The sequence below is a fragment of the Caloenas nicobarica genome, chromosome 13 (genome assembly GCF_036013445.1).
Source record: "Caloenas nicobarica isolate bCalNic1 chromosome 13, bCalNic1.hap1, whole genome shotgun sequence".
NCBI classification, from domain to species: domain Eukaryota; kingdom Metazoa; phylum Chordata; class Aves; order Columbiformes; family Columbidae; genus Caloenas; species Caloenas nicobarica.
Window position 1 is genome coordinate 12,061,686 of NC_088257.1, and position 20,404 is coordinate 12,082,089.

The window sequence follows — 20,404 nt, forward strand, 5'->3', positions numbered from 1 at the left end:
GGGAGTGAATTGCATGTTCTGGAACAGCAGTACAACTCTGCTTCCAACCGGTGATCCAGACAGAGATCATCAGTTCACAGCCTGAGTTATTCCAAGTGGAATAGACCTTTGTGCTATGAAATCAGTTTGCAGCAAGTCTCCAGCCACTGGGAGCTGAACTGACTACCAAATTTATCTCACCCAGTCTTAATGAGCACTCATCAGGTAGTAATGATCCTACCAATCTTGATTTAAATATAAGTTATAGCAGGGGTTGGATTCCATGTCCCTAGAGTAATTTCTTGTGCCATCCAAACCTCATCAAAGTGTCTTGGTGAAAATGATTTAAGCTAACATGTTGTACTGCATGTTGGCAGGCAGCTGAGGGAACCCATGTCTCAGTTACTGTGGCTCAGTGGTAATGTGTTAACCCACAGCAACTTCATTGTGTGCCTCAGTCCTGTGTTTTATTCAGACAGAGGCATAACTCAAGATGCTTTTTTTAAAGTATCAGTGTAAGAGTAGAAAGGGTGTGTCTATCAATGCCACCTTCAGTGGTTAAACTAGATTTTTTTAAAGAGAAATATTTAAACATTCATTGTGATAGTGAAGAAGAAAAGAAAATTATATAAACTTATATGTGACCCTGTGTGAAAAAAATAATAAGAGGCCACAGCAACTTCAGAGCTGGTTCAGCCAAGAAATGTCACAGAAAGCTCTCTTTCTCTTTAATTTTTTATTTGGATCATGTCTGTATGTAGGTCACAATGACTAAAAAGAGAAGGATTGGCCAGACAAAACAAACCTTTCACAAAAATACCATTATTGTAGGAGAAGGATTCTTTCTCAAACAGAGACTGAAAATTAGTACTGAAAGGATTTCACTGTTTGCTGCTATTTCGGTTGAGATTCTGGTTACGGGCGACCGAGCAGAGGAGACCTGCAGTGGCTGTATTCTCAGCTCACCAGACTCCTGCTTGTCAGCTTACCCTGTGCACAGCAGTGAGGTGCTGGGGAGCTACTTCAAGCCATTTCTCTTCCTGACTTTTTTTGTACTGTGGTGACCCCATATAAATTCTAGCTTGGTCATCTTTCCTCAGGAATGAAGAAGACGTGATACCTCTCGCTGCTGCTCCCTATACTGGTCTACATTTCTGCTTTCCTTCAGTCCTCAGTTACTAAAACCTTTCCTGCTCCTTCCAGCCTTGTGAACATCACTCAGTGGCCAACAGCCATCCTAGTGATTCTGTGCCTCTCTGCAATAATTACTCCTTTATGCAGGGACCTACATAGTCCATACATCTTTTCTGAGCAAACGTCAGCTTTGAAGAGCCTGAAGAGGGGAGGGAAAGCAGATCTTCTGTCTAGCCCTCTGGTCTGCCTTTGTGCAAGCAAAGAATAGCAGCATGTAACAATAATCTAATAAGCATTTCTTCCAGGAGGAAGCTGGAGGCAGTGAGCAGCTGGGAAGAGTTAGGGCACAGAAGGTCTAAATGCCTCTGGCCAAAAAGCTCTTAGTGTCACTTCGGTTACAAATAGTAATGCTGTGGGGCAACAGTGCAGATAAAAAACCCCACAAAACCAAGATATAAACTGGGCCTAAGAGTACAGATCACTTGTAGAAAAGCTGTATAGAAATGTAGATTGATGGTTTGAAATCAATAGTGGAAACCAATATATTCCTCTTGGCTTTAAAATCCATATTAGGCACCCAGATTTTGTATCATAGTCCATGAATGTGTGATTAGCAATATATTTTTTTTTTCTGTGCCAGTCCCTGGAGATAGCAATAATTTCAAGGCATTGTGCAGCAGTGGAAATGCGTTTTTATAGTCAATCATCTTTTCACAAAGATTAAGACTTTTGAGACACATACTCTCAGAGGATGAAGTTCCTCTGCAGAAAAACATTTTATTTTGAATGAGAGTGGGTTTTTGGAAACTTTTTAAAGATTTCCAATATTTTTAAATTTTTCCTGCAATATTTTCAAAAATTTTGTTAATTTTATCATCTTATCAAATTACTGTTATAAAGCCATTTAATTACTACATTTTCTAGTAAGCTAAGAGTTTTGGTAAACTAACTTTGTCAAAGTTCATTTGCATAGTAGTAAACAAAAAAATCGAGGCAAATGACATTATTTTTAATCCTCGGTAAAGGAATTAACTTTATAGGTGGTTTAAAACATTTTAAAATTATTTTCCAGGTTTATGCCAAGTATAACTTCCAAGACGGAGCAAAGAAGCAGAATCTGTTTCATGCTTGTATTTTCCTACTATATTGTAAGTTTCCTGTGTGGACAAAGGACATTTTTCATTTGGCTCCATGGCCAAGGTAGAAATGGTTGTATTGTCATAATTTAGATTGGAAGGGGCCTCCAGAGGTCATCTATTCCGACCCTCCACTCAAAACAGGTCTAGTTAAAGGCATGATGCCTTAAAGTTTAGATGGGCAGGGCCATCTCTACTTGAGTCTTGACTACTGCCAAGGATGGAGATTCCACAACCTCTCTGGGCTACCTGTTCCAATATTTCACCTGCCTCATGGTTTTAAAAAAAAAAAAAAAAGTAATCATAATAGCTAATAGAATTTCTCCTATTTCCAGTTGTCTCTGTTTTCCCTCCTCACCATGCCTCTGGGAAGTGTCTGACTCCATCTTCTCTTTCCTGCAGTCAGGTAGTTGTAGATGCAGTAAGGTCTCCTCTTTGACTTCATTTCTGCAAGCAGAAGAGACCCAGTTCTTTCAGCCTCTCCTCATTCATTGTACCATTAAGTATTAGCATTTCCACAGGTGGCAAGAGGAAAGCCAGGCATATAAATGTAGGCAAACCAGAGATTTAATCCTTTAAGTATTGCTTGAGTTGCTGTACTTAATGATGAAGTGTTCTATTGCCTATTACAGTGTCGCTCAGTGGGAGACCTGCTCCTGTTTTGCATTAGCTCTATTTTTTTCTATATGTTAGCCTTCTTTCCCATCTTATTTTCTCTTTTTCAGCATTTTCGTTTCTCCCCTATCCTGTCTGCCAAAATGAAAGTAAATAGGTAATATTGGTATGTAAAGCATCACAGACTTGCATGAGCATAACATTCAAAGGAGATGAATAGAGCAGAATAAATGATAATTCTCTTCAAACAATTGTCTCAGCCTGCCTGCAACAGGATAGTGGTTTATATCCAGCAGACCCTTGAAGACTATCCCATGATCACAACAGAAACTCAACAATCATAAGAGAAGGTGTTCTAAGCAGTAGTGGACCCGCAGACATCACTCTCTGACCTTGAGAAAAAGACTAGCTCAGTTCCTCTGGCCTTTGTAACGTATTATTTGTAAAGGATATTGACAGCTTCAGGAGAAAAGCATACTAGAACTGTAAAGAATTAGTAATAATCACAAAGGGCTGAAGAAATTAATATTTCAGTCTTCAGAGACAGACCTTGCAGTTCCAAATCAATATCAGAGTGTCTGCATCACACTTCTCTCGTTAGCAAGTTGAGAGGGATTTTTATGATAAAGCCCAATCTTGCCATCATCCTGTCTTTGCATGCAGGAATCATAATCATGGCTTATTCTACAGGAAGAATTTGGCATTCTACCAAGAAGCAAAATGAAAAAAACAAGCACAATGAAAACAAAAGACAGCCCACCTTGAACCAAGGCAGTGGTGTGTTGCAAGGCAGTCCTTAGCAACCTGCAGCCAGAAAGCCCCTTTGTGTTAGACTCAAGCAAAGATGACAGTGGCTTGTTTACAGCATCTCATCAGGTGCTTCTGGCACAAAAAGAGCTTTGAAGGTGGGTGGAAGACTTGTTGTCAAACAAATGCAGTGTAGCATTTTCAGTCAATATATTTAATAATCTGCCTATTTTGTAAATACAACAAAAATTCCGGTATCATGCAGGAAAAGCTTAAGTATCTTGGTTTTGTTAAATCTCCTGTCTTTTAGGACACAAGCTGTAACTAGACCTCTAAGCCACAGATTTTGGCACAGAAGGCCATCTGTGGTGTATTTGAAGGTTTGTTCAGCGCAGAAGCAGAACTGACACTCTATCACGAGGTGGCAGTGTGGCTTGTGACACAGATGTGTCTCCACTGGGTTTTCAGAGGCTATTCTGACAGGCCGTGCTGCTCTGGAGAAACACACCCAGAAATCCAGACTGGCTTTAGAGCCAGCTCAGTATGCTCACTGAGGGAGCCACAAAGACAGTCCAAGGCACTAGAATCCTTCATTAATGGTGGATGCAACTGGTTTTTAGACTTTGTGAAGATTTTGTCAAAGCATTTTCTGTCTGAGGAACCAGCATATTGGGAAGTTAGCACCCTATCCAGTCACTGACCTAAACATCCAAATTTTTAAGCGTCCTGAGAATGATAAGTGATCTGTGTATGTTACCAAACTGAGCCATTCAAAAAATGCAAGTTTAGGTTAAGTATTAAGTTTAAAAAAATAAACAATTGTCACTGTTTAGTGTTTCAGTTCTGTACTGCTTTCTCATTATTTAGGAGGAAAACAGCCATTGTGTGGTACTATGAAGTAAAGAAAATTCCAAGTGGAAGTTAAGGTTTTGAAGTGTTTTCCAGATTTTCCTTCTGATTCCAGAAGGAAACTTAAACTCTGGAATAAGCCATATTTCTCTTAAAGATAAAATCACAGCTGCTAACCATATAGTCTCATTTTCCCGGTTTTACATCAATGTTGTTTGGTTAATAACAGCAAGTTCATTGCTGACCAACTCAAGAATAAATAAAGCCATCAGAAGAGGGATACTACAGACTAGATGTAATAAAAGCAAAGAGTAGAAGAAGCAGATGCAAAGATCTGCTTGTTTTGGAGATGGTGAAGAAATGGCAGGTGAGATGTATGCATTTTCTCTGCTAAAAAACTCTATTTCTCCTGTTAAATGTACATAAGGAAATATAACCAATTTCAGATTGTTGTAAAATATGCAGTGAGATGTGACTGTGCATCATACCCATCGAAGCATAGCTGAAGCCCAAAAGGGTACTCATATGCAAAGAAAAAACACTTAAATACTGGCTTCTCATGTCTGCCTTTGAGATTCTTTGAGACAAAATCCTTGTTTGTTTGGCTTACTGGGGTAGCAAACAGCTTATCACCATCCCCAGACAGCTGTCTGTTCCAGCTAACTCTTCAGGTGAGCTGCAGAAGAGAGTAGAAGGAAAGCTTGAGAGAGTGAAGGAGATGGGAGGGAACTAGGAAACATGATTTTAAAATATAAGAAAAAGTCAACTGCAAAACAGGCGTGCCTTCAAAAAAAAATAGTATCTAAATTTAATGTTCCTCTTAACAGAGATTCAGGAACTGCAGCTGAAGGAATCCTTTAGAACAGCAGAATTTAACTGTGCATGGGGTTTATGTGCACAAATAAAGCAGGAGGCTTTACAAGTGCGATAGATGGAGGTTAATACGCTTCAGAAAAATCGGTGGAGATACAGGGCAATGTGCTGGGGAAACCGTTATATCTAAAAGATGGAGGGTGTCTATTGTTTTAACAGACAGCAGTGAAGCAGGATTTCTGGCTATTAATCCCCTCTCATGTGACCTGGGGCAAACTACATAATCTGTATTTAAGATACAGCGCTAGTGCTTTAATGATGGAGGGCTGGGGAGCAGCAGTCTGGAAAGCAGGATGCATAATAACATGTGCTGTGTTTATTCCATGCATACTGAACTCTGAGTAACCCTGGCAGGAGACAGAGTTCCCCTGGCAGGCCAAGTGGGGAATTTGGCCTTTCTTTAGCTCTGCAGCTTTACGTATTTCCTTCAGTAACCATTAATGATCCAGATACAGAGATGTTGACATTACAGGAGTAAAGATGCATGAAAATAAGGAAGTTGTGAAATTGCAGTATGCTAAGGGGGGTAGAAACAATCTGTTTCAAAATCAAAAGTTGCATTTCAATTTATTGGAATGACCTAGAAAGTTTTATTTTGAGATGTGCAAAACACGTATCTGTATTTATAAGCGGGGAATTGTCTTATTGAAGCAGAAAGTTAACACCTTGCTCAGCACCTATTGCTAGGCTGCATTTTTTCATCATACATGTCATGGAGTAAACTCTGCAATATGTTAAAGAAAATGCTCTGAATATCCCCAACTAGAGGGAAAGGTGAAGGGAGTAGGACTGCTCTCAAGATAGAGTTATCAAAAGGCACTTGTAGGTAATGCATTAGTGGATTTGAAAACAAACATTTCAGATGTTTATAAAAATGTGTTTGTTTTATAACAAATTAAAAATATTTATTTTTTGTAGTATTAACTGTGATTTTTTAAAAAAAATCCAGGAGCAGCATGGGATGCAAAAAAAATTATTGCAACAAGAAATATAAACTTTTTTTTATATAAGCTATGTATAAGCTTGCATGTTTACCACAGATAATGTAATTCAACGTCTACACTGCAAGTTAGGAATATTTTCTAAGGAGGCAGCTTTAGTAATATATTCAGTAAAATGAGGTTGGCCATGGGTATTGGAGCAATATCCTTACATGTCTCTCCGGACGGACTCTCAGCACATTGATTCCTTAAAATCAAGGTAAAACAAGGAAAAGGCAGAAGCTTTGAATGTCTTTGTTTTTCCTTTAAACACTACTTAAAACGAATGAGTTTTTCTTTAAACAGTATAAGGCAGAAACAGAAACAAGTGGAAAACTCATATGTCTCTGTACTTCAAAACGTGGTCATTTTTTAAACAACTCCTTTCCAATGTGGAGAAATCTCTTGTGTTAAAGTTCTACAAAATCCTGAACACCTCCAGTTCCTGTTACATTCTCAATTAATATAACAAAATACATTGTCTTGAAAGACTAAAGAGTAGTCTTTTATTAAGTAGATAATGTTTGTGGTTAAAAGTCCAGCATTTCCTTCCTTGTTATCCGTGGGCTACACACCAGTAGCCTATGCTTAATAAGCCAATATTGTGAGTAAAATTGAAAAAGGAAAATAATTTGTGTATAATTTCATTTTTTTAAAGAACTTTCCATTTTCAGTGTTCCTTATATCTCTGTAGATTTTTGAAAACCTCTCCTGTATAGCAGATCGCACTTAAAAACAGATTTATTGTTTTGTAACATGATTTGTTTGGGAGGAAACAGAGCAGCTCTTAGCAGAATTCCTACAGAAAGAACAAGTTAAAACATGGTGTTACGTATTGTTCTTTATTGACTTCAGTAAGCTTAGTTAAAGGCAAGCTCTGTGCAGCATTTCTCCAAGAAAGCCTAAATCAACATGGTGTTCGCTAAACCCTCTGTTTCTTGGTTCGTTGGGTGGAGCAAAGCTTTCTGTGATGTTTACGGTGGAGTGACTGCTGTCGCTAGAGTGCAGTTGCAGGGCACTGCGGAAGAGGCTTGTGAGAGGCAGGGATAACGCTGTAAAACACGCACAGCAGTTCAGCGCACACGACAAGCTCTAGGACTGGTGTCAGCAAGTTGTCCAGTTGTCCCGAGAGGCCTGTGAGAACTCCAGTTTGTGTTGTAGAAACAGGATAAGTTCCTGAAACACTGGGTCCTGGCTTCATCCCCTGTTCATCCTGCTGCCTTCTAAGCCTCATTTGAATAAATTACCATGCAAATTTTGTAGGTAACTATAGCTGTAGAGAGGAGGCTTCCAGAGTATGATGCTTTCCAAATACATTGTGGCTAAGAAAGGATTTGATTTTGGTGGTGGTGGTGTGCGGTGGTGACAGCCTGTTGCATTCAGTTGCCCTCTCTGCTCTCAGTTCCCACTAATGTTAAATGCAGGTACAGTGCACATTCACCTTATATTGGTACATAACTTTTTTCCCCCATTTTGATGGTGACTGAGGATTGCTTAGAGGACCACAGCCATGTGAGAGAACTCTCCAAATTAGACTAGATTACCTTGAAGATAAGCTCCCATTTGGAGCTATGTTGTCATGATGTGTCAGCAAGTACAATCATATAGATACTATCAAGTAATAAAATCTTTACAACACATCACATGAACTGTGTAGATAAAGGGGAGATGGCTATTGGGTTTTGTTCAGAAAAGTCTGAAAGAGTAGTTGTAATGATTTCTATCTTTAGGGATGTCACGAACTGTCTTTAGAACTATAGTGACTTTCTGTTAGAGACTTCTATTATAAATATATAGAACAAAGAAATATATAAAGGTAGTATCTTTAACTCAGTTTGCTTTTACCAGAAGACTCTACAGATAAGGTTGAACTATATCTTTCATCTTAGCAACTTAAAAAAAATTGTCTGTATTAGACTAAAACCATTGAGATTCAGAATGTTCTATAGTGGCTCTTAATCCGAAGATGATATTTCAAAGAAATCTTAACGCTTTCATGTAAGCCAAATTGATAGTAGCCAGAATTAGTTTTACTGTGCGTTTTCAGATTAACATGAATCAGAACTGGCATAACAAAAATCTTCACGTCTTCTGTTGTTGTCGTTACTAAAACTTGATCATCGAGATAGCTTCCTGTTTCTGCTGTCAGTCCCCATTACCATTGAATTGGATGCCCTTGATAAAAGTTAGTATATGATAACTTATTAAAGGTAAGAATCCCAAAGAAAGAAAAGAACAATCAGATTCACAAGAAGTTGCTGGTATCAATCTTACTGTAAAACCCAAATGCTTTAGTATGTCTGTTAATTATCTCGGTTAAAAAGGTAGGGAGTGCACCAGTGAAACTTGTTGAGCTGGAAAAAGTTGTAGGTCCCAGTCACCTCTGTTCCAAAAAGGTTATCTGAAATTGGAGTGAGTGAAGAGGAATACCTGGATGATAAGAGGAAGAAAAAGTCTGACATTTAAGAAGTGTCTAAGAGAGTGTTGCATGCCTTAGCCCAACTTATTTACCCTAGCCAAAAAAAAGAGGAGGTAACTGCTCTCTAAAGCAGTTTGGGGTAAACTCAGAGAAAGAAGTTCTACTTCAGAGATGGGGCAATGCTGGCACAAGTGCAAACAGGCTTAGACTAACCATGCAATAATTTAAACTAGAAATTAAAGCATTTTTATGTAGTAGGGAGAGTAAACTGCCTGCTAGAGTAACAAAGACAAGAAATTGTATAGAGTGCTGTCAATTCTAGGAAAGACTGCAATGAAAACAGAGGTTTTTCCTCCTAGTTTTTGTTTTGGTGCCTCTGAGTCCAGGAGTGCTGACTTGATCTACTTGGGTGTTGGACTCTGAAGAGACAGTAGGAAATAATGAGTTGGGAGAATTTGTGCAGAGCCTTCAGCTTGCAGAAAATTTGTTCAGTGAACCTGAACTAGCTCAATTAGCATGAGTATTTTTCTGGTTTTCCTCTCCAGAACCTTGTTTACAATTATCAATTTAGACTTCTTTATTCTTTGAATACACATCAGAAAGTATAACTCAGACCATGATTACAGTGAGGATTTTTCAGTGGCGTAGCCGCCTTGTGCCAATATCCCACTAGCTGTTTGTTCCCTTCTCCACGCCAATACTTGCGTTATGCCTGCACAGCTGTTGGTGTGGTCATGTGAAGAACTGGATCAGAGCACTGATCTAGCTGAAAAATACCTTTTTATTGTATCTTTGATTTTTAGTTGCCCAAACCAGACCTCAGCAGTCCCATTGAGGTAGGACTTAGAGATCAGGAACACCGTTAGGGGCAACAGAACCAAACGCTTCTTACAGATTCTTCCTATGCCAGCTACTGCAGTTTGAATGAATCACTTGGTTACCTTGCTCTCTGGAAACTACCTTTGTGGAGATCCAAACAGACTAAAAGTTTTCCTGAGAGAGTGTTTTGGCAAGAAATGAAGAAATTTTCTTTTAGGGTGTCCCAAAAATACTGGAAGATCTGTGCCTTCCTCCCCTTCAAAAGTTTGTCTCTCAGTCTCTGGTAGGATCCTTTCTTTCCTGTTTTTGTTAGGCAGATCCTGCCCGTCAGAATGTCACATCCATGGCGAGGACAGAGTCTGTACTGTGTCACCTGTTAGAGTCCTGTAGAGCTGGCTGATGCATTTCTGTTAAATATTTGGACTCTGTACAAGCATTAACTTTTCAATAATTCTTGTTGGTAATTATTTTTTTACTGCTTATGAGTTTAGAATAGTAACACCTAGTACTATACTAAGTGGGTACTTAATAAGGCAACATTGTAATAGGACTCCCATGGAATTACACATTACATTAACACCAAATAAGTTCATTCTGAATTCATTGTGAATGATTACTCTGAATACCAAAGGAATCATTAGCCATTTACTATGGAGGGTTGCTGAATAATTGCCAGATACAGCTGAGTATTAAGAATTTACAAGCTTTCCTGATTCAGTTTCATTCTGAAAGAATCATTAAGTGTAACTTTATTTTCACTGGAGAGTTCCTACTTTTGTTCTGAATCTGTACTTCTTGTTCAATTGCATTTGAGTTCTAAAAGCACTTCAAAGGTAGTCACTTAGCCTAGTTCATTCACTAATGGAATTACTTCCCTTATCTCCATTTTTCTCTTTGAGTGTATCTCAGTTGGCTTTATACAACACATCTGAAAGGTTAATAAACTTTAAAGCATGCTGGGAGACATTCAAGGGCAGCGTGACTCCGACATGACAAAAAGAATGCAAAAGCGTTATATTTATGACTCTGTGGCAAGTGAATTCTGGAAGTAAAGATATCCAAGGCCTTTGATTTGGTTCTTGAAAGTTCCCTCTGTTCCTACTAGCATTTGAAGACCCAGCTGTTTTGCATATCAGAGGTAGCTGACTTGGGAGCCAGAGGGAATTAACTGCTCGCTTTGGATGAACTTTTCCTTTGCGTATAAGCTTCCACAAGAGTTTTATTTCTTTAACTTATTCATGCTGACTGTCTACAACAGCTGCACAGTTGCAAGTCACATCATCCTGGTGAATTCAAATACAGTGTTGAGCCTTTCTGCATAAGTTCTCATTGTAACTACTGGTTTGATTTCTGCCCATAGTCCTGACCACATACATTCAAGTATGAGGTTTACTATGTGTTGATGTTAGCTCAGTGACTCAGGTTTCAAAGTTAGGTAAGCACAGCTGTGAATACATGTTTTTGGGATGCTTTGGGTTTTTTTCCCCACTCAGACAAATTCAGTGTAAAAAGCCTGTGCACCTTAGAGCACGCAGAATAAGGTTCTGCCATTTCCTTGCCTTCTGTCTGCAAACAGTGCTGTTCCATCTAAGCCTGCACACCTTTATTTGTGTTTCTCTGTGGGTTTCATAAATGCCAGCCTGCCACAAATAGCATTTGCACATAAATTTAGATTCATTAGATTGTGTTGAAGTGTTAGTTCAATGGTAGCTGGTTCCCACTGAATTCAGGGAAACCAGCCTTTGTCCTCCGATCAATAGTGTTTAATTATAGCTGTATGAAGCACTCCTGTGTGTTGTTGATTGCCAAGATAGCAATACAAATGTATTTAAGCAAGGGCTAACACAGTGTGATATTTCAGTGATGCCATAACCCAATGCTTAGGAAATCGTCTTCATTTAGAACTGTCCCAAAATGAAACATATGAACATTATTGCTTTTATAATGATATAATTTTGTATAACTATAAATGATGCATTTAACATGACTCTTACCGAGCTGCTTATAACCAGCACAGGGGGGATTTTTTTTTTTTTTTTTTTTCACACCCGGTGGAGAATGAAGGGATCAGTGCCTCATCTTGGAGATGCAGCTGTGGCAAACCCTGGTGTGCTCTAACTGCAGTCAGGGGTTTGCACGGGCGAGGTGAGGGACACCCTGCCTGGCCCATGGCCCTGCCCGTTGGCCACCAGATGGCAGGAACAGGCTCCTCTCGAATAATGATATTTTCTTTGACCTACATAAAGAACAGCTGCATTTTTCTCCGTTGAAAATGATGGACAGTGCTGAGTACATTGAAGGTAATAATCACTTTCTGAAAGCTGTTTTCAGCTTTTACACCTGAAGGTTTTTATTCTTTTGCCTTTCTCTCTTATGATTCTCATCGTGTGCCAGGGAAATTTATTTTAATTTTCCACTGGTCTCAGTTATAGCTGTTAATTCAGTTGAATTTCAACTGAGTTCTGTTAAGCAAAAGTATAACATAACCCAGGTTGTTTGCATCATTGTGCAGGCTCTATATTTTAGTATTTGGAATGAATTAAATACATGTAATGTGTTTAAAATACATGTGTACATAGATTTTTTTTTTTTCACTGGGTAATTCTGGGGATCTCTGTACCATTTAGTTCACTGCCCAGCCCACCAAGGATGAAATGCGGCTGTAACGGAATGCAAAAGCAGCATTACATACTCATGGCTCTGAAGAGGCAGGAAAATAATAAATATTGTAAACGCAAATTGTAAGGTCATTAAACAGATACTGGTTTTAGCTGCAACTGAAGAGATAGGGACTTGGATGACTAACCTTAGCAATTATGCAAGTGACCATAACTTCAGTAAAGTCAGAGGGATTCTATTCCTTTTTTCTTGGAATAAACATTGTCCGGACTCACTATTTGGAAGACTACATAGTGGAGTTCTTCATTCTTCAATACATGATTGAATTTCATTACCTTTTGTAACAAAAAAGGCAGGAATGAAGATAAGGATTTATTTCAGAATAAGTCAGCAGAAACACGGGTGCAAATTCACAATGTACATTAAAAACTTTTCTGCACAGAGAGGTACAGATCATGGCACATTTGCTCAAAACTTGTTCTAAAGTGATTCTGATCCTGAGCAGCCAGGCAGAGCAAGCACATTTATTAACATTTACTAGCATGTGTAGCTTTACCTTTATTGTTTGGATGTGTGTTCGTAACCTGCTCTGGAACTCTCGTGCACAGCGTAGCGTACAGCTCCTTGGAGGTGAATAAACTTGTACTTAGTGTGTGGCAAGAGTGACCCACCCGGTCTAATAGTTACCCTTTGGTAATTCGCTGTACTACACACTGGCTCTATGCCCACCGTATTCCCACTGCAGGCAAGCTCAAAGTATTGTAGAGTTGTGTAGATGTCAGCATTTTTATATCAGATCACAAGAAAGCTATCAATAAAAGTTGATCTTTAGAGAGAGAGAGAGAACATAAAAGCTCCGGTACTGTTCATACAATCTGATTATCTTTTTCCTGTTTCACAGAACTGTAGCATTTTTCTTATCCAGTCTGATCTATCTTCCGAAGTCCATGTGGCATTACTACATCAGTGGCATTGTCCCCCAATAATTTTATGTAAACACAAGAGTTTATGGCTTGAGTTCGTTTACCTTCTTCCCAGGGTTCTGCACGTCCCTCTGGAACATGGAGACCCTGGTGCAGAGCAGAGCCCTTTGGTGCTCAGCCGACCCGAGTTCAGGCTCCCCAGCCACCTGCTCCCCAAAAGCTCAGGTGGGGCTGGAAACTCAGTGTCTTTCAGCACACTCAGAGCCACATGGAGACGGCAAGAATCTGAACTGGAGACTTGCTCAGCGGCTTTAGAGAGTCTCACAGCCCATCAGTGGAACAAGTGTAGAACTCCCCACGTGACTTTTTGAAAGGAAATGGTTGCTCAGAGCTCTTATTGTTTGGTTCAAAGGGCTTGTTTATTATAATAATGTTTAAATTAATGTACTGTCCTGTGGACACTGTGTTAATGCCTGGACTTAGGATTTCTTACTGGCTGCATCATCCATTAACTATATCATAAGCTCCAACAGGTCACTTTTTCTCACTCTTTCAGCTTTCTCATGTATGAAATAGGCTTGATGATACTTTTCTGTGAATGATATTTTCGAATCTGTGTGTGACTGAAATCACTGGGGGTTTTGCCTCTTTTAATGGCACAGAGTTTATACAGTTGTAGCTTAACTGGTATCTGCTTAGCTTTACCATAGCAGTAAGAACTGAGGCTTCTATGTGTGTGCGACTACTTCATTGTTTTCCATGCTTATGCTGTTTTTCTTTATAGAGATAGACCCTGAGCATCTGGGTCCAGCTGATAAAGTTTCCTTTTCAGTCGTCTGCTCCTGCACAATTCGTCATTAGGTTCAGGAATCTTGGGATTAAGCTGAAGGAGTTTTAATTTAAAAACTAAGTGTCAAACATAGTTGCAGAACAGTCAGAATCATTTTACAGACACTTTTAAATTAAAAGTGCAAAGGAAACACTGATGGTGAAACAAGTTTCTCTGTTCCTTTCCTGAATCTAATGTATTTGTAATGGATATAGAAACCCCCAATTTTGTACTTTTCTCCCACACTCTCGTGTTTTGAATGTTAATCACAGAACACAGAGACAGTTCACAGGGGAAAGGTATATGGCTCTCTCCTACTTCCAGTACGGAGACGTCCTTTTAACTGCATTCAGACAGCAGATGGTGTGGCTTTTGTGGCGTCATGAACTCCCGCACAATATAGGCAGCCACTGCACAGCATGGTACAATTTAAAGCTGAGTAAATATGGGGAGAGTGAAGGGTTAGGGGTGGGAAGGCAGTAATTCCTAGGACATTTGTTCCATTTTTATCTTACAAACTGACCATGATTTTGTTATGCTTCACTCTTGTTCACTTTCTGCATCTGTTCTAGAAAACTGCTTTCCTGCCAGGAACATACACCTGAACAGTTTTAAAAGGGTTGTTGTCAACTTCAAAAACCATATCTCCATTTGAAAGTTTTATTTTTCCTTTCATAAGATGATGTAAGATTTTGAAGTTACTTTCAGACTTCAGAGAGGAAGTAGCTAATTAAAAAAAAAAAAAAAAAAGACAGAAATAATATAAATTCCCAACTCATAAACGTGAGGTAAGCTCTTTTCCAGTCCACAGGTATAACCTCTCACAAAACTGACTGGGACTTTCCTGAAGCTTTCTCTGGTCAGAAAATTATTTTCCATTAGAAGTTCCCTTCTTACCTGATTCAGACTTTTCACGCATCAGTCAGTGTGTTATTCTCAAATCCCTCTCATTTTTTCCCCTTAAGAAAAAGTTTTGAAATGGCAAAAATTTTTCTGAGACAGGAAATGTTCTCCTATTCAAACCTCTTATGCCCTGTGTATTCTGTAATTGGTTTAAAGGCTGCATAGCTTACAGACAGCAGAGGCTTTGCATAAAAGAAAGCAGCTTAGTAAATAAAATACTAATACAAATTAAAGAGGGGTTTTTTAATTGAGTTGCAACACACCCTGACAAGTAATATGCCATTAAATATATATGTATATACAGCAAATATATGTAATAAAACCTTAAATCCCCCCTGACTGATACTAATTCCAGGAGTTTTGTGCATGCTGGTATGCTGTGACAAAACAGTTGGGTACAGGCCATCTTATTTCTAGCCCCTCTTGGATTTAATGCTGGTCTGCATCCAGTTCCAAATCCGTGAGGGTACATTGAGACACAGCCAGAGTGTCACCATAGGAGAGAGGAGCCAGAGGAGCTGGGATTGACTGGGAGCTGCTGGGATTGACTGGGAGCTGCTGGGGAGAACAGCTCCAAACTACACCCCACTACCCAACAGGAAGGATTTTGAGCCCAGGCGGGGGGAGTGCACAACTGACTGTGTGAACCCAAAGACAATGTTATTAGTAATAAATTGTTATATGTACCAATGCTTCTCATTTGTATAGTTTTACAGTAACGATATACTATGATATATGATATTTAACATTTTAAGTTTCATCCAATTACTGAAGTTTGTCTCATTCTCTGGCAAGGTGGGGTATGGACAAGTCTATTAATTAGAAATACAGACATAGAATACATCAATTTGAAAGTATAACAAGGACAGCAGTGGTGAAATTTAGTAGACCTTTGTTTTCTGTTCTTTGGATCAGTTTCTTGACTCTAAATAGACATGTTTTTTGCATTGGCATGTGGGATTAAATTAATTGCATTTAAGAAAAGGAACCCACTTGCATACAGCAAAACTTGTTGAATGATGCTATATAGTTTTCTGGACTTCTATAAAACCAGGGAAAAGTAGATTTTCAGTTCCTTCTCAGATGTATTACTTTAATTAAATAAAATTCCAATCTATGACACCATTTCACATAAATCCTAGGGATGTTTTGTTCAGATTTAAAATGGTTGGTCTGTATCCTCAGCCAGTGGGGCTATGCCAAGACACAGCAGCTGAGAGTTGCCTGCCCTGCTGTCTGTGTGTGGCAATGGGTTCGTTAGGCTCAGGACATCTCCTGTCTGCATTCTAAATGACCCAGCAGCCTCCCTGACCTTTAACATATGGTTATCTTACATAAATCAGAGCTCTGCTTTTCCAAAATCAGTATATTTTTTGTACTTTGTACAAACATTTGCTAAGCAATACAAAGCATTATTTGTCTCTTGATATTAAATAAGGTATGGGAGCGTGGTGCCAGGGACTAATCTAATGTACTTTACATCCAAGTAGTGTAAAATATTTAACAATTCTTTTTTCTGTGTGGAGATAAGGTAAGACGTGTAGGGGCAGTAATTTACCCAGAATCTTGTAATAGCCCTTATCCTACCAGAATTACTCAGGAATCTATGCAGTTTGTTTCTTATTTTCATATTTTAGCTAATATAGGGTATGTTTCCAAATAGAGCAAGGCTGTGATCTCAGGACAGTGCTTTGAAGCCATTTTCTGTGTTTCATTATAACATATTTTGTCATTATTCCATCCTGACTGCAAAATCAGTGGAATCTTCAAAGTAAGAATAATATCATTTTGTTTAAATACATACTAACACCAAACCCAAGCTTTTGTCCTTGATTTCTGCTGATCTCCAGGTTATTGTCAAGGATGTATAATTGAATTGTAACCTTGATTTTCATACAGGTCAATGCCATCCGTGCTAGTGACTCACATAGATCATAAAAGTATTATTTCCAGTGGGTGTGGGTGTAGGTGGGCTGAACAGCTTGGGCTGGTGTATAAAAACGAGGCCCTCAAGCCATCTGCACTTCTCCGTTCTTCTTCGTTCCAGCTGCTGTTCTGCTCTACCAGCCACATCACCAGGGCAACATGGCATTCGCAGGCAAATATGAATTCGAAGGTGACGAGAACTACGATGAGTTCGTGAAGGCAATTGGTAAGTATGTCTGGGGTGTAAGTCTTCAAGATTATAAATTAATTAAAAATACTAAGGTTTTTTTACTAAAATGTGCTGAGATCAACAGGGGCCAAGGCTGGTAGGAGCGCTCTGTGCTTCAGCAAGGACATGACAGTTTTCATTCTTATAAGCACTATCAGCCGCAGGAGATGGTCCTGTTCTACAGAAGCGGTATTCCTTTGCAGTGGCAGCAGAAGGAAGGGCCAAGATGTGTGCAGTACAACGATCATGAACATCACTTTTTCTGTCCTTAGCATTTATCACTGCGAGTAGAAATTTAATATGAAAATGCTTATCAAAATCTTACACAGGAACAGGTGTCTGTGGATGCTTTCAGAAGACTGCAAACCTGTTTCAGAGATTACCCTGTAAAAGCTTTTAGGGACACTATGATCTGTGCTTGTGCTCATTTATTTAAAAAGCAATAGCAAGTAGTAAATAGCTATGTGCAGCTAAATACCAAAGGCACAAGTTCATACACGTTAAATTCCACACATCTGCAAGTGTAGATTAAGAATATTTTTATATATGTTGCATCTATAGATTTATTCTGTGTGTTGTTTCTCAGGGAAAAGAATGCAAGACCAAAACTTAATATTTTAGCAAATGCATTGTTGTGCCTATATCTTCCTTTATAATAGTAATTTAAACTCAGAGCTTTGATACCACTGGAAAAAGAAAAAAGAAAAAACAAACAAAAGTAAAAGCAAACAAACAAAAAACCACAAATCAGATGTTCAGACATTCATGTCTGAGAACAAACATACCATTAGCATGCTTCAATTCCAATACAGCTGGTAGGATATTAGATTTGATAAACTGTATGTTTCTATTGATTAAGGTCTCCCCAATGACAAGGCTGAAATGGGAAGGAATTGCAAAATAGTCACTGAGGTGGTGCAGAATGGAAATGACTTCACCTGGACGCAGCATTTCCCAGGAGGCCGCACCACGACCAATACGTTCACAATTGGCAAGGAAGCGGACATGGAGACAATGGGTGCTAGAAAGTTCAAGGTAAATTAAGTTAGCTCTTAAGTTCTATGCTGTCTCAGTTGTTTTTTAATTTAGGGTGAAAATCAAATCTGTCTCAGGGACATCTTCCTTAAATTTTTTTTTAATCTGTCACAGCTTAGAAACATAATTTTCCCCCATTTCTTGATGCCCCTAGCAAAATATCTAAATCTGATTTTAAAGAGAGCTAGAGCTTCAGAATTGTATGTACTAATAAAGAACAAGGGTAAGGTGTTGAGCGTCTACTAGTGTCACAGCTCAAGCAAACATGATGCTCATTAAAACTCCAAGAAGCGGGTTGGCAGCTGTGGCATTGTCCAGCAGCAGCACGGCCTGAGGGGAGCGCTGTGATCCCTGCTCTGCCCAGGCCTGGCAGCAGCACTCACCTTTTGAAGTCGCCTGAGCCTTAAATCAAAGAATCTGTAAAGTGAAGGGGAAAAAAGAAATCTCTATATCCTCCTTGTTGCTGGAACTACAGAGTAACTTGAAACTTAAGTAGTGTCTAGCGAGAAGGAAGATTACACAATAGTGATCTGCTCCTGCCATGGACAAAACCTTGATACAAATCCTGCTGTAAAATGGTTACTTAACCATATTCATTTCTCATCTACTTAAAGGAATAAGACATTTTGTGACAGCTAAACTCTGCATTTGTGAGGTGTCCAGAACCCTACAATAGGTTACTGGATAAATGCTTGTACATATTGAAGAAGCAGGAAAACCAGCGATTGCATCAGGGAGCTGTGACAAACTGAGAACAGCAATAGCATTACATGATTGCCAGAATGCTTCTTTAACTCATACCTTTCTGATTATGAGAGGGAAAAGAAATGTCTTTTGGCTTTGAGAAATCTTTCTGAAACCTAACAGATAAAATAAGACACAATTCTAGTTGGTCAATTTATTGCAAACTTAACAATTTTGAAATATTACAAATTCCATTATCTTCTTTTTGACCCTGGGCACTTCGTCAATCCAAAACCCATTAAGGGGCCAAAGATGGAGGCAGAGTAAATGACTCTCAGCAAAGAAACCACTACCTTTTAGTATAGTGTCACTAAACAATATATAAACTACTAAGATGGTTTCCTTGTCTCTGGTAAAAAAAAGTCCACTCATCTCTTCATTTTGCAGATTACTTTTTTTCTGCTCTGCATATGACTGGCTCATCTGTCTTTATTACTAAAAGCATAGGCAAGACTGAATAGTTGTACAGACAAGGCTGAGTTTGTAATGAACTACACATCTAGTTTTGGCAGTCAGCTGATCTTCACAGTAGCATCCTGGCTACTTCTTCCATACAGAAGCAGCTCTTACAGCAACTGGCACATATTTTAGTATAAAGTTGTGACTGCAGAGCATGCGGTCGTGTTCACCTATAATTACAAGACCGAGATGAATTCTAGTGTAGAGAGATGAAACTCAGGATCTGGGGTAAAAGATTCGCACCACACGTCCACAGTGACATTTGTTCTGTTTGCAGGAAGGTTATTAGTATCTAAGGATGCTACTTCAAAATTAACTCATACAATCGTGCCTTTTGCTTCACTGGCAAAACAAGAGAATTACATAAAACATTGAGGACCAAATGAGAAGCATAGCCTGTAGTCAAATAATTTTTACAGCTATGAATGAATATTGTTTAGATATGGAACTTGCATGTATTGTTAAATGAATATTTTACTATTTAAATTGTGAACATTTAAGAACTAAGGTACAAGGATTTTAGTCCTGTTCATGAAGCTGCATGTGTAATACACAACTACTACTTTTTTAAAAGTAAAAACGTTAAGCATCAGGTGTATGGATATTTACAGTGTATCTGATAATATAAATACCAGTAACCCCAGAGAACGTTAAACCTTTCTCTATTACAGGCAACTGTTAAAATGGAAGATGGGAAAATAGTAGCTGATTTTCCCAACTATCGTCACACTGCAGAGATTTCTGGAGGAAAGCTAGTAGAGGTGAGTTCTCGAATATCCAGGTTAGTTTATAAAAACAAAACAAACAAAAACCAAAACCAACCAACCAAAAAACCCTCAAGCGCAGCAAGCTTAAAATTTTGAACTTAGAAAAAAAAAAACTTTATCTAAAAGCAAAGCGAAACTATTAAATAACTTTTCCCTTCACTGTAGGTAATCTACAGTTTTGTGCAGGCTTAATCCAAATAATCCATCTTTGATAAACTAGAAATGTAGATCTTGCATCTTGGGCACAGACACACAGTTTTATAGCTGTACTGGGAATGTTCAGTCTGGAATATTCCCAAGGCGCCCTGTCTTTGACTGTATTCACTGTGCCTATGCCTCAAGAATAAAAATAATATATATAAAACTTTTCACCTACTACTTACGTATTTCTATAAAGTTATTAACTTTGTTTTATCCTT

At 38.7% G+C, this 20,404-nt stretch overlaps 1 protein-coding gene across 4 annotated transcripts in view; it reads left to right on the top strand.

Moving 5' to 3' along the window:
* Window positions 1-20,404, top strand: part of FABP6 (fatty acid binding protein 6) — a 41,552-nt gene that overhangs the window by 20,358 nt on the left and 790 nt on the right. For 3 of the 4 annotated variants that reach the window (XM_065644328.1, XM_065644326.1, XM_065644327.1), the window contains exons 3-5: window positions 16,873-16,977; window positions 17,840-18,015; window positions 19,890-19,979. In XM_065644328.1, the coding sequence (XP_065500400.1) occupies window positions 16,873-16,977; window positions 17,840-18,015; window positions 19,890-19,979 (371 nt within the window). Of the gene's footprint in view, window positions 1-11,761; window positions 11,852-16,872; window positions 16,978-17,839; window positions 18,016-19,889; window positions 19,980-20,404 lie in introns of those variants that run through there. The other variant, XM_065644329.1, reaches the window with a different exon arrangement.